Source organism: Danio aesculapii, chromosome 16 (genome assembly GCF_903798145.1).
Source record: "Danio aesculapii chromosome 16, fDanAes4.1, whole genome shotgun sequence".
In the NCBI taxonomy this organism is placed as follows: domain Eukaryota; kingdom Metazoa; phylum Chordata; class Actinopteri; order Cypriniformes; family Danionidae; genus Danio; species Danio aesculapii.
In genome coordinates this window covers 16223499-16238729 of record NC_079450.1, presented here as the reverse complement: position 1 = coordinate 16238729, position 15231 = coordinate 16223499, and the positions used below count along the sequence as shown (strand labels likewise).

At 36.3% G+C, this 15231-nt stretch overlaps 1 protein-coding gene across 1 annotated transcript in view; it reads right to left on the bottom strand.

The window, feature by feature from the left end:
- Window positions 1–2924: 2924 nt before the first annotated feature.
- The window catches only part of si:dkey-22o22.2 (neural-cadherin), a 249114-nt gene continuing 236807 nt past the window's right edge, over window positions 2925–15231 (bottom strand). Inside the window, exons 31-33 of the mRNA XM_056475635.1 lie at window positions 12871–13124; window positions 8900–9057; window positions 2925–4422 (exon numbers count right to left, since the gene is read on the bottom strand). Coding sequence (XP_056331610.1) covers window positions 3961–4422; window positions 8900–9057; window positions 12871–13124 — 874 coding nt within the window. The 3' untranslated portion in view covers window positions 2925–3960. The remainder of the gene's footprint in view (window positions 4423–8899; window positions 9058–12870; window positions 13125–15231) is intronic.

The following is a 15231-nucleotide window of genomic DNA, read 5'->3' as shown; positions in this document are numbered from 1 at the left end:
AAAACCATCACCGACTGAGGCGTGAAATGAAGGAAATAAGCACTCTCCTCACAGTCACTCAAGGAAAACATTTCATTTATTAAAAGTCATATACAAAAAAGGAAAACGTTAAGACTCTAGAAAACGTATTTCTGTATGTACATCATTTACATGGTACAATGAGCAGCACAGGTCTGTGTTCAGAGGACATTTCAGCTGTCTTCAAGCTCTTGTTTGAAGCTTTACAAGAGACGTGAAGCAACCGTTGGTCCTTTCCAGAAATAAAAGGCCTTGTGTGAGGCTTAAAACTCAATTTATACCTGTAGAGGTTTTGCTGAGCATCTATTACAGGTCTAACCTTAATCTTATGGCTCATTACTTCTTTTTTTTTTTTTTTTTTACAAAACGCCTCACATTTGTGATTCACATCAATAAAAATAGAACTATACAGATCCTCAAGTATATTGCAATTGAAAATATTTATAAGCTTTTTTTTTTAGTGATTGTATTTGCGCTGCGTCTGGCCACATTTGAACTTTTAATCAGACTTGGACACAGTGGATTCTCATCTCGGCTACTCGATACACGATACATTCATCTGGCGTTTAAACATTTCAGCACACCGGCATCAGAAACGACTGGAAAAAGAAAATCTTACACAATGAATATTCATGGCAGGTTTTATTCCGCCAGTGGCTGAAAGTAATGTGACTTTTGCACTCTTTGCATGAGTGGATTTGTGATTTATTGGCACATCAGTCACCTGTAAAGTCTTTCTGTGTCTTCATGACCCTCTTTTGGCAAATTTATGTTAATTCAGAAGTGGGCGTCCAGCGCCGGTGCAGCTGGGTCCATTAAATTAAGAGTGTTTTGGTCAAGTGCAGATTTGTAAAATGTTTCGCTGTTATGAGTGAACTGATGAAAACAATCCTGTACTCCATTCAAAGACAAATGAATGATACACTCTCTGTACTTTTTAAGTTCCTAACAGGTCCTTAAAGGTACATGATAATGCTTAAAGTACAAGTCTGTCCCTTATATAATGTAATGTGTGTATTTGTGCGCATTTACTGTGTATGGGGGGTGGGGTGGGGGGTCTCTCCACACAACCACCAGTGTGCAGCATCCACTTGGATGATGAGACAGCAGCCACAGGACCACCACACACCACCTATAGGTGGAGTGGAGAGAGAGTGATACAGCCAATTCAGTGGATTGCAATAATTGGGAGCCCATGATGGGTAAGGGCTGATGGAGGGAATTTGGCCAGGACATGAGAACTTCCATGGGATTTTTAATGACCACAGAGAGTCAGGACCTCGTCACATCAGGACCTAACATCTCATCCAAAAGATTGCGTTCATTGACAGCATGGTGTCTCGTTCATTTAAATGGGGCGTTAGGACTCGCACAGACCACAGGTTGAGGGCCCACTGCTGGCCTCACTAACACCACTTCCAACAGCACTAAATATCGCTTTTTAAATGTCCATTTTTTAAATATTTGATGATTTCCTATTATGTATTCAGACCTGAAAACAATCTGAAAATCCAGCTCATTGAAAATTTTGGGTCAGAATTTAAACAAAATACTGTTATCCAGCAAGAATGCATACCAAATGTTATTACATTTTGTTTTTAAATTGCAATAATATATCTAATAATAGACTGGAAGACAGATTTCATCAGATTTGTTTACATGGACACCAATAATGCATTTCATAATACGATTAAAACAATACTCTGATTAGGAATCTACCATGTAAACAGCGATTTTTGATTAACCTTATCTGATTAAGGTCATAATCGAACTAAAGAGAAATCAGATGAAGACATGTGGAGTATGGTGATTTTAGTCGCATTATTGTAGTGGAATACAGACATATAAACACCGCAATCAAATTTTTACACAATTACCGTTGTGTAGGATTTTCGCCGCATTTTGCGACAGGATAGTCCACACACACACAGCTGTTTGACATTATTCTCTGCACCTACCGAGTCAGTGAGGAACCACAGACACCTACATCATCAAACACGGAGGTTTTTTTTCAAATTCCATTAAAACAACACTCTTCCAGCAAGTTCAAACTCTCATCTTAATATCTCGTTTGTCACGGGTGTCAAAGTGTCAAACTGCCGTTAAAGTTGTCAAATTAAAAATGAAACACTTGAAATTACATGAAACTCCGGAGGAAATGTGGATAGCACGGTGACGCAATGACGTTCTAGAGATGGCTGCCCACGCTTTTATTATGTCACTGTTGGACTACTGCAATGCACTTTACTGTGGTGTGTCAAAATCCCAAATTTCTCGCCTTCAATTGGTCCAAAATGCTGCTGCTAGATTTATTTGTAATAGCCGAAAATATGACCACATTACCCGTCTTCTAAGAGGCCTCCTGTCTAATTCAGAATTGATTTTAAAGTGCTTTTACTGGTATATATATCCCTCCATAATCTAGCCCCATCCTATCTCTCAGAGTTGTTTCATTTTTACACTCCCGCGAGATCTCTTAGGTCAAGCGATCAAAATCTTCTTTTAGTTCCGCAGTCCAGACTGAAAGGTAGAGGGGACAGAGCTTTCTCTGTGGCAGGTCCTCGCTTGTGGAACACCTTGAATGGCTCCATCATTCTCTATTTTTAAATCACTTCTTAAAACGTATCTTTTTAGCCTGGCTTTTTAAGATAATTTTTATAGTTCTTTCTGCTGCTACATTTTTACATTTTTCAGACGTTTCTCTTGCCTTATTTCTATGTTTTTTTATTTTTAGTTTGTCTTATGTACAGCAAATGTGCTCTATAAATAAATGAACTTGAACGTTAATCAAATCATGTGCTATAACATGTAAAACAAGATCATATAAGTAACATTCAAAAAGCAACTCATGTAAACACATTAATCATATTATTGTCTTATTCAGATTAAGGTAAATAATTCGATTACTGATGTCCATGTAAACCAATAAATCAATTTTAATGCGATTAAGACAATACTCTGATTAAGAGTAAACCATGTAAACAGCGATTTTTGATTATTTTAATCAGATTAAGGTCATAATCGAACTAAAGAGAAATCGAATTAAGACGTGTGGAGTGTGTCGATTTTAGTCGCATTATTAAAGTGCAGTACAGACATGTGAACACATTAATCGAATTATTGTCAAGTAGGACTTTTCACCATGTTTTGCGACATGATAGTCCACACACACACACACACACACGGCTGTTTGACACTCTGCACCTACCCAGTCAGTGCAGACCACTGACACCTGCATCGTGAAATGCGGAGGTTTTTTCTTCCAGTCAGCATGCGGTATGAACTTCCATTAAAACAACACTTCCAGCAGTTCATAGTTGCATACAATATCTCGTTTGTCATGGAGGGCGTGCATGAAATGTTCGCGAATGAAAGTGAAAGTGCCAAACTGCAGTTAAAGTCGACAAATTAAAAATGAAACACCCGAAATTGCATGAAACTCCAGAGGAAACGCGGATAGCTCGCTGACGCAATGATCGAATGTGCTATAACATGTAAAACGGGATTATGAACATAACATTCTAAAAGCAACTGATGTAAACACCTTAGTCTTATTATTCTCTTAATTAGATTAAAGCAAATAATTCAGTTACTGATGTCCATGTAAACGTATCCACTGTCAAGGTGTAATTGTTCCATATCAGCTTCTAAGATGAAAATCTGCCAATAAGTAGCTTTTGTATATCCAAAATGAAAGCTGTCAAACTTTAAAGTTGAATGGAGCACAGAATTACTCACTAATGTTCACTAAGATGCTAAATGTGACCTTAAACCACCGTCAAATCCTGACGATTCACTGGCTTTGTTCCTCATCGGAGTAAACCCCCCAAAATAAATACAGTACATTTAACAATTTCCTCAATAAATAAACCAAAGCACTCTTCAAACCTCAGCTGCTCGTCGCCCTTAAAGCTAACACACACATACAAAACCTTCAAGTGTTTAGTGTTGCTGTTCCAGGCTCTGCACTGTGTCCATGTACGGGACGTCCAGCTCGGGTCGGCGGTAAAGCTCGCTCAGGCCTTCGAACTTGGACCCCCAGCGGCGGAGTGAGTCGTAGCTGAAGCCGTCGTCAGAGATGAAGGATCCCAGAGAGCTGAGGCTGCCTGCGCTGGAACCCGAGCCCTCGATGCAGTACACGTGATAGGTGTCCATAGGGAACGCCAGGCTGTCGTTGTCCGCCTCCCAGATGATGCGGGACACATAGCTCTTGAAGTCCATAGAGCAGTGGCCTCCACTGTGATGCTGGTAGGGGAGCGTGGCTGCGTTTGGGATAGCTCCGCAGGGATGAACCTCCTCCTGAGAGCCCTGAGAGGATTTAATGAGAGGCGCAGTGGTGCAAGATGAGGACTGGGACAAGCTGGAGCACAGCGGCCTCTTCAGCTCAGTGATGTCATACGCGTTCTGTGGGTTTAACATATGGGAATATGCATCAGAAGAGCTCCTGTCTGACTTTCTTCTTAAAGTACACATGAAATAAAAAAAACATATTTATTTTGTTAACTCACATTGCTAGTTTTGTAGTGAATAATTCATCTCTGCATGTCATTAAGAAAAAAATTATTGTTTGCCCATCTAATCATTAATTGAAATCTGAAAATGCTCTGTTTTTTTTAATTCTCATATTACATCTGTCTGAGATATTGTGTGTGGCTAACATACTATATATATATATATATATATATATATATATATATATATATATATATATATATATATATATATATATATATATATATATATATATATATACACACACACACACACAGTTGAAGTCAGAAATATTAGCCCCCTTTGATTGATTTTCTTTTTCTTTTTTTTTTTTTTATTTCCCAAATGATGTTTAGCAGAGCAAGGAAACTTTCATAGTATGTCTGATAATATTTTTGCTTCTGGAGAAAGTTTTATTTGTTTTATTTCGACTAGAATAAAAGCAGTTCTTAATTTTTTATGAACTATTTTAAAGTCAAAATTATTAGCCCCTTTAAGCTATATTTTTTTTCGACTGTCTACAGAACAAACCATCATTATACAATGACTTGCCTAATTACCCTAACTTGCCTAGTTAACCTAATTAATCTAGTTAAGCCTTTAAATGTCACTTTAAGCTGTATAGAAGTGTCTTGAAAAATATCTAGTCAAATATTATTTACTTTCATTATGACAAAGACAAAATAAATCAGTTATTAGAGTTATTAAAACTATTATGTTTAGAAATGTGTTCTCTTCAAATCTTCTCTTCAATAAACAGAAATTGGAGAAAAAATAAACAGAGGGGCTAATAATTCAGGGGGTTCTAACTTAATGTGTGTATATATATATATATATATATATATGTATATATATATATATATATATATATATATATATATATGTATATATATATATATATATATATATATATATATATATATATATATATATATATATGTATATATATATGTATATATATATATATATATATATATATATATATATATATATATATATATATATATATATATATATATATATATATACTGTATAAATATTCTATTAGACTCAGAATTAATAAACCCCCTGAATTATTAGCTCTGTTTATTTTTTCCCAAATTTCTGTTTATTGAAGAGAAGATTTGAAGAGAACACATTTCTAAACATAATAGTTTTAGTTATATATATATAACGATAGAGAGATGGATGGATGGATGGATGGATGGATGGATGGATGGATGGATGGATGGATGGATGGATGGATGGATGGATGGATGGATGGATGGATGGATGGATGGATGGATGGATGGATGGATGGATGGATGGATGGATGGATAGATAGATAGATAGATAGATAGATAGATAGATAGATAGATAGATAGATAGACAATTATTTCACTATGCTGGTTATGGGCCTGTACAATAGACACACTGCCTATATTGATGCCATACAATGTACACTCTATAAACGGCTTTGCATTACTTTGTTTGTCCACAAGGTGCCAACACTGAACCAGTCTGTCATTTCACATTTAAAACAAAACTGCAAGAGAACATCTTACAAACAGGTACACAAATATTTTTTGTCGCTTATAATATGTGAAGAGAAAATCAGAGATGCTGGTCCAGGATGAATGTCAAGTGTGCACCATCAAATTCAGTATACTTTAAAAGGCTGTAAACTTAAGTATACACTAAATGAGATCACGTGGCAATATAGTACAATTCTAGCATGTCTAAGAAACAGAATACAATATGTAGACCTGGGGTCCGTTCTTCGTACCTCGATTAAATGATCTAAGATGATTTGGCAGATCCTGGATCTTTTAATCTTGATAACTGATCTCTGGCTAATTTAGTTCTTCAAACAAGTTCGCGAATCAGAATAAAATGTCTGGATGAACTGATCTGAGATCGCTGCGTGTGCTGTGAAGGACATATCTATCGATTCCCGAAATCATGATCAGCAATGCAACGATTGGCTGACGGCACAGCAGCGTAATGACATCAACTAAGTAATATTCAATTATCCATGTGAGCAAAATGACATAAAATGAGCAGTAAACGTTCGTTAAATATGAGATGCAATAACTTTCACATTTGTTGTGAGCTGCAGGCTTTACACTTTCATGTGTCAAGAGTATTCATCATGTATTTCAATGCATATCAATGTATTTAGTTCTACATTTAGCGTAAGGAATAACTGTAAAAATAAATTTTGCATCAAAAAGCATTTTATATTGGTAAAGATGTCTGCAACTTTTGCGAAGCATCAAATCACAGGCATATTAGCGGTCAAAACACGTGCATGACTGCATAAATTATTATCCTTAAAAAAAAAAGTTAAATATTGTACATTTTCTCTTTGAACCACCAAGTTGCAGTCTTTGTACTTTATTTCGGAGTGCAGATTGCATACGTTTTATTAATATATATTTTTTTACTTTATATATATATATATATATATATATATATATATACAGGGGCGCAACTGCAATTTTAGTGAGGGGTATGCGGGTTCATGTTTTGCGCCCCCCCACCCCCCCCACCCCTTCCTTAACATATTTAAACAAATACATTTAGAAGTTCTAAACACAACTTAAAATATATGAAGTAGTAAAAGTATAATTACACTAAGCATGTGATGAGTCAAAATATTACATCTCATCCCACCCCAAATGATTTCATTTTCCTCACTAAATGAGTATAGCACCTTGACATGCCTTGCTTTTGTATGACATTTGTCAAAACAAAATTATAGATCTGGGAGTCCTAAAGGGCAACATAACTTAAACATGCAATCACTTCTCAAATGCTTACTGTGAGAGGTGTAAGATTTGTCTTTGCATGAATTATTGACTAACACTGCTATTACACCTTTCACAAAGTTAAATAAAAAAGACTGTTAAATGTTTAGTGTAAAAAATAAACAAAGACAAACTGCCCTGAGATGTTCTATTTTATCGCCAAACTTTTTTGTAACTAAAATTAAAATAGTTTTGAGCAAAAAACATTACCAAAGGGGCCGATGTATCTATATGATACATACACTGTAAAAAAAATCCGTAATTTTACGGTTTATTTCCAGCAGCTGGGGTGCCGGAAAAAGAGTAAAATAATAGCCGTTAAATTACAGAAATGTACCGTAAAATAACAGATATTAAATTACAGAAATGTACCAAAAATTTTAACTTAAGCAAATTTCTGTAATTTAATATTCGTTATTTTACGGTATATTTCTGTAATTTAACGGCTATTATTTTACTTTTTTTCTGGCACCCCAGCTGCCGGAAATAAACTGTAAAATTATGGATTTTATAATATATAGGGGAATATAATATAATATATAATTTATATAGGGGAATTTTTTAACCCAAATATTAGTTTCAATTTTTTTATCCAGCTGCAATGAATCAATCAAATGGTCAACAGAGGGGGAGGGGAAGTATGATTATCTTTATTTAATAAAATACAATTATATACTTGTATAAAACGAACGCAAAATAAATATTTTAAACAAAAAATATTTATTTATTTTGATTATTTGAAACTTTTAGTAAGGATAATTTCAAAAATAGTTTTGACACAATGGTGCCCCCCCATGTGTGGCGCCCCTATGCGCCGCATATACTGCATACCCCCTTTTTGCGCCTCTGTATATATATATATATATATATATATATATATATATATATATATATATATATATATATATATATATATATATATATAGTTACAAAAATTATATTTACTATTTTCCTAAGTGTATATAACTACTGTAGGAAAATATCAGCATTTGGTACATACTTTCAGTATTATCTTTGCTTGAAATGACCCGATCTAATCCTGTTTATATAAATGAGCCTGCTCCCGACCAGGTTTGAGCTACCGGAACTGTTGCTATGACAACAACTCTTAGATGAGTTGTGAAGAACTAAACGATCCTGGATCATGTCAAATCGCCAATATCCAAATCCAGCTAACTGAGTAATCCACCTACGAAGAACAGACCCTTGTAGTGCCCAAAATATGTAGTATAAAGTGCCAAACACTAAATATCATAGAGAGTCATGGGTCGAAGGTAAATATAACAAACTATATTACTTTAAAGTTACCATGGGTAATTTCGTAATTTATGTCATAGTATTTTGAAATAAATAGATAACATTACTTTATATCGTACTTAATAATGAAGAATAACTTTTTAAATGATAATTTATCGCAATAAAAACATAAACAATCACATTTATAAGACTATAGAGTTCAATGTTTGGGCATCTCTGATTTAGACTATGAACTTTACTGAATGCTGCCACCTGGTGGATGCTGAGCGCTAGTCATGGAGGTCATCCCCCTGACCCGATTCTTCCTGAAAGCAAATCAATATGTCCCAGTGTTAATGGAATACCTGGTCCTGCTCTCCTCCTCCCTCCTCGTTGTAGTTGAGGATGTTTTCCCGGATGTCCTCCCAGCTCTCGTGCTCCGCTGGGATGTGGTAAACACCTCGCTTACGAAACTTATTCCTGCTGCCCTTCTGATTCCAAACAGTCACGGCAACGAGCACAGCTGCAGACCAGAGAGAAGCGGATTAAAACAACACTGGTGAACACTGATATTAACAGAGTTACAATAGACAATTGCAGTAGTGTCCTAAAATGTGAGAGAATTAAACATTTGCTTTTGGTTTTTCTGCACTATCATGCTATAAGTCATTCATTCATTCATTTTCCTTCGACTTAGTGCCTTATGTATCAGGGGTCACCACAGCGGAATGAACTGCTAACTATTCCTGCATATGTTTTACGCAGAGGATGCGCTTCAAGGCACAACCCAGTACTGGGAATCACCCATACACTTTCACATTCACACACTCACTCATACACTATGGCCAATTTAGTTTACCTAATTCCCTTATAGCGCATGTCTTTGGACTGTGGGGGAAACTTCACACAGAAATGCCAACTGGCACAGCCAGAACTCGAACCAGCGACCTTCTTGCTGTGAGGCGTACTATAAGTCAGTAAAACTGTTATATGTTTATTTAGCAAGAATGCAATTTTGCTATCTTGCTATTATTTAGAAAGAATGCATCCCACTGCTCCAAGTGTGTACTTCTATTTTATTCTACTTCTACTTTACTACTACTTTACTTCTTTTTTACTTCTACTTTATTACTACTTCTACATTAGATTACTTCTAATTTACCTCTACTTTACCTTCACTTCATTTCACTTTACTTCTACTTTACTTCTATTTCATTCTACTTCTACTTTACTTTACTACTACTTCTACATTACATTACTTCTAATTTACCTCTACTTCATTTCACTTTACTTCTACTTTACTACTATTTTACTTCTATTTTATTACTACTTCTACATTAGAATACTTCTACTTTACTTCTATTTTATTCTACTTCTACTTTACTACTACATTACTTCTACTTTACTACTACTTTACTTCTATTTTACTCTACTTCTACTTTACTACTACATTACTTCTTCATTACTTCTACTTTACTTCTTTACTACTACTACTTTACAACTACTTCTACTTTACAACTACTTTTACATTACATTACTTCTTCTTTACTTTACTTCTATTTTACTTCTACTATATTACTACTTCTACTTTTCTCTATTTCACTTCTACTTTACTTCTACTCTACCTTTACTTTACTTCTACTTCTATTCCCCCGTGAGAGTGACATTTCAATTAAAAATAAAATAAAACTAAATCAAAATCAGAAAGAGCTTTCTTTTACCCCAATAGTTGAAATAAGACTGAAAAATAAATCATTGCTTTCACATATATATATATATTAGGCAGCAAATGCAGAAAAAAAACATCATATTAATTTGATTTCGAAAGGATCATGTAATACTAAATCCTAAAGTAATGATGCTGAAAATTCAGCTTTGTCATCACATCTCAATTTAAATAATTTAAGTTATTTTAAATTGCTCAGTGGTTAGCAGTCGCCTCACAGCAAGAAGGTCGCTGGTTCGAGTACCAGCTGGGTCAGTTGCCATTTCTGTGTGTAGTTTGCATGTTTTCCCTGTGTTGGCGTGGGTTTCCTCCGTGTGCTCTGGTTTCCCCCACAAGTCCAAAGACATGCGCTATAGGTGAATTGGGTAGGCTAAGTTGTCCATAGTGTATGTATGTGGGTGAGTGTGTATGGATGTTTCCCAGTGATGGGTTGCAGATGGAAGGGCATCCGCTGTGTAAAACATATGCTGCATAAGTTGGCGATTCATTCCCTGATGAATAAAGGGATTAAGCAAAGGAAAATGAATGAATAAATTAAAAATAAATGCTGAGCATAAGAAACATATTAAACAAGAACAGATCTTACCAACCCAAAACTTATGAACAGTATTGTAATTCAGTTTTGACTCTGACATTTTTTTAGTACAGAGGCGTTTTTATTAAAAAAAAATGCTCTCCTTATGTAACAAATTCAAAATGCGACCTAAAACGTACTGAAAAAGGGTGAGTTTTGATTTGATGTTGACTTCTAAGTGCAGAAATCTGACCGCAGGCTGCCTGTCTAACCACCAGCTCATGCCATCTTGTCAATTCATGGAAGGTAAGACTCCTCGTTTCAATTAAAGGCAGATCAATCCAAAAATAACCATATCATTTTCAGCCAAATTTCTGAAGGCCACGAGCCCAACCAATCCCATCCAATCCCATCATCTGGCAGCACTTTTTCCTCATTTTGGCCTCGGCTGATGAGTGATTTCTTTCTGCCTGCATGTGGTAATGCTTTAAAAAGGATTTGTGTGTCTGCTTGTGATGTGGCTGATGGGTGTCAGAGCTGGCAGAGAGGCCTGGAGGGCAATGCCAGCCTGTCACGTCACTGTTGTACCTGTCTGACAGACACACACATGTACACACACACACACCTGGCCTGCCTCGTCATTCTTGCTCTTGTTTCTCAGCTCTCTATTGACACTTTTCACAATACATTGGCACAAACTGAGAGGCTCTCATCACGGTTTTACACTGTTTTTCCTTCTAAAGATATAAATTGTATAAATAATGCACAAATAAAGCAGGATTTCAATTTTTTAAGAGGAGCTAATAATCACAAAAAGCATTTGAGGGTCTGTTTACACCTGTTACTGAAGGCTTAGTTCACCCAAAAAGGAAAATTCTGTTATTCATTTCTAACACTCATGTTGTTCCAATCCCAACCCAGGCTCATTATGGATACGTACCCCTATATACATTTCTGGAGAGAGCAAAATACATCCCAAGAGGTACATTCTTTGTGGTTTTTCTTTTCACAAATCCTCCAGAGGCCGCTGTGTATGATTTTTCAGATCTCAAATATCTCTCAAGTGCCATTCACGCCTACTCTTCTCACGTAAATCCACCTGAGGCCGCTGTCGACTGACTGATTGAATCTGTCTGAGCACGGGGAGAACATGTAAACTGCACATAGAAACATCAGCTGGCTTGGTAAGGACTAGAACCAGTGACGTTCTTGCTGTGAGGCAACAGTGCTAACCACTGGGCCACCGTGCCACCCATCTAGGAAAGGAGGAGTAGGGGTGGAAGGGGGAATTCTTCAAAACGAAGATGGCTGTTATATGGAACTTAAGGTATTTATAGTGGCTCAGGAATCGTCTGATTGGTGAATCATAAATTGGATAATGCAGGACCAGCCACAAGCAATCATAAGCACGTGATCCTCTCGAAATTAGTTTATAAATAAACTTCACTTACACTAAGAAATCTAGAGAAATGTATAAGCTCAAAACATTTCAGACTCCATTTACACCTGTACAGCGTCGTCCTTGTGATCTGAGCAACAAAACATCCAAATACAAAGTGTAAACCAGAGGTGTCCAAACTCGATCCTGGAGGGACGATGTCCTGCATAGTTTAGCTCCAACTTCCTTTAACACACATGCCTGAAAGCTTCTAGTATACCTTGAAAGAGATGGATTAGCTAATTCAGGTGTGTTTAATTGGAGTTGGAACAAAAATATGCAGGACACCGGCTCTCCAGGACCGAGTTTGGACACCCCTGGTGTAAACAGAACGACACAACTATGTGTTTTTTGGGAATCATTATTTACATGTTTTCTTGCTTTAAACTGTAAAAATTATCTACTTAAATTGAGTGCATATCCTTTTTTTCAAAGCATTTTTAATTATTTTGTTGTTTTTAATTCTTATACTTGTATTTTATGTTTATTTTATTCTTGTTTATGTAAAGCACTTTGAATTACCATTGTGCTTCATAAATATACTCACCTTGTCTTGCAGTATACCAAATGTGCATTAAAAACAGTTAAACGGGAATACAGCAAATGACACGAGAAGCTTCATGAGAATATATGGGTGTTGACGATTTTTGATAGTTACCAAAAAAGACGAGGAGACACATGCTGATGGCCAGGATGGAGCTGGGACTGAGCGCAGCGAGGCGGAGAGATTTGAGCTGGCCGATTTCACACCACTGACCCCTGAAGCCCTCTGGACAGCGGCACTGGTAGCTCTTGGTGGAGTGAGCTAAACAGGTGCCACCGTTACGACATGTATTGGCGCTGCAAGGGGATGGAGCGCAATGCATAAGACCCGTGACCTCATCCAGCACTGCGACCTGATTGGCTGGACACCTAGAGAGAGCGAAAGAGGGGAGAGGATGAAATGAAGCTAGACAGTAGCCCCATTCACACAGTGATACAGGTAAATAACTGGAAAGTATTGGAGCGACTTTACCTGTAAATTAAAAAAAGCGCTGTTCACACAGACAAGGACGTTACGGAATTTTTCAGGAAAAGACCGTTCACACATCCATTAAAAAAACAAACGGTAAATTCTAACATTATTAACCAGAAATTAGCTCTAAACTTTATAAACATAAAGGGAGTCACGCGGTTGATGGTTTCACTTTGATTTAAAACTTTAGCATTCATGTAGCTACTTTTGTCCAAGAAACTGAACAAAAAACTATATTAAAAATAATCGCTACCAACGCAGAGGCACTAACCACAGCTACAACAGCTTTGTTAACAATTTGTCTAGGCCTACACTACAAATGCTGATGATAGGAAGGAACACTTTCGCATGCCAAGATGTACATTTGAGTTTGTGTTGCAGCTTTTGTGTTTTTAAAACGTATGTGTGTGTGTGTGTGTGTGTGTGTGTGTGTGTGTGTGTGTGTGTGTGTATATATATACATACACCGGACAAAGGTTTGGGGTCAGTAGGGCTTTTAAATGTTTTAAAATAAGCTTATCCTGCTCACCAAGGCTGCATTTACTTAATCAAAAAGTATTTTTGATTTACAGTACAAATTGTAAAATTGTTAATGTTATTGCACTATAAAATAACTGGTCAAATGTAGTTTATCATTTAATTTAATAATTTATTACAATGATTTTAATGATGACTTTTCAGCTTCATTACTCCAGTCTTCAGAGTCACATGATCCTTCAGAAATCAGTCTATTATTAATTATTATTATTATTATTATTATTATTATTATTATTATTATTGGTAATGGTAATAAAAACAATGACTGGAGTAACAATTTCGTTTGAAACTACATACGATAAGCAGTTATTTAATTTAATTTTAATAAATATTATATACATTTTAATACTTTATCTTCCCAATGTAAAATTAAAATAAATTCACAAATAAAAAAATAAACAAGTTCACTAACTATGTTGTATTTCTACTTTTTTTTCTCCCAGATGTTCTCAAAATTTTTCCTTTTGCACACTCTACCTGCCTTTACTCTGATCGCTGGCAGACCGGTGCCACTAAAATCTCTGTGATTGTGAACAACAGCAATAAAAGAATAAACGGTCCATTTAAATTATTACATTTAAAACAGAGGAGAAGCAGATCGGTTTGACTGTAACGTTACCAGGGAAATCGCGCTCGCGATGCTAAAACATTTGTCGTCGATATGCAGAGGAATGATCTGCTCTCAATGCTGCAGGTGTGAGAGACTGCTGTGTGGCACTGTGTCACCTTTGAGTGCTTTGAGGCGGGAAAGAGACCAATGGCATCGTCGCGAAGAGAATCGTTAGGAACGGTACAGCATGGACACATGAGAGTCTCTAAAAATCTCCAGAAACATCTAAAAACATTCGCTAGTCACTTTTTTAAAAATTGGCCCTAGATGGCCTGAAAAGTCGCTAAGTTACTCGCTGGCAGTGTGTTTGATTAAACACTGAAGCGCTCACACCTTGCGCATGTGCAATAAGGAAAGAATGTTCCATTATTCATGGGGGCCCCCGGTTTTGAAAAGAAGTAATAACTTTTAAATCTTAACAGTTATAGATGGATTTTACAACATATGACAGAAAATGTATAAAAGAGGTATACGATTATTATAGGCTTCGTGACATTAGTCGGGGCCCCCTAATTACCCGGGGCCCTAAGCGGCTGCTTACTTCGCTTATTGCTCAAGTTCGCCCCTGCCTTCACGTGTATGCTTGTCATGTAACTCAACGAGAAGGTAAACTCACAGCATCTCACATAAGCATTTTATTGATCATTTTTTTCCTCAGTTGACACTAAGAAGGAACATAGAAATTGTTATCTGACTAACATCTAGCAGCTAAATGTGTCTGGAGAAGGGTTCAAAGGCATTTATTCTCATAAACAGTGAGGATGTGATCGCGTCTGAATGTTCTGATTGGCTGGAGTAGTCTTTTCATGTCAGCGCATTCTAATCGTGAATGCACTCTTTCTGGCAATTTTCCTACG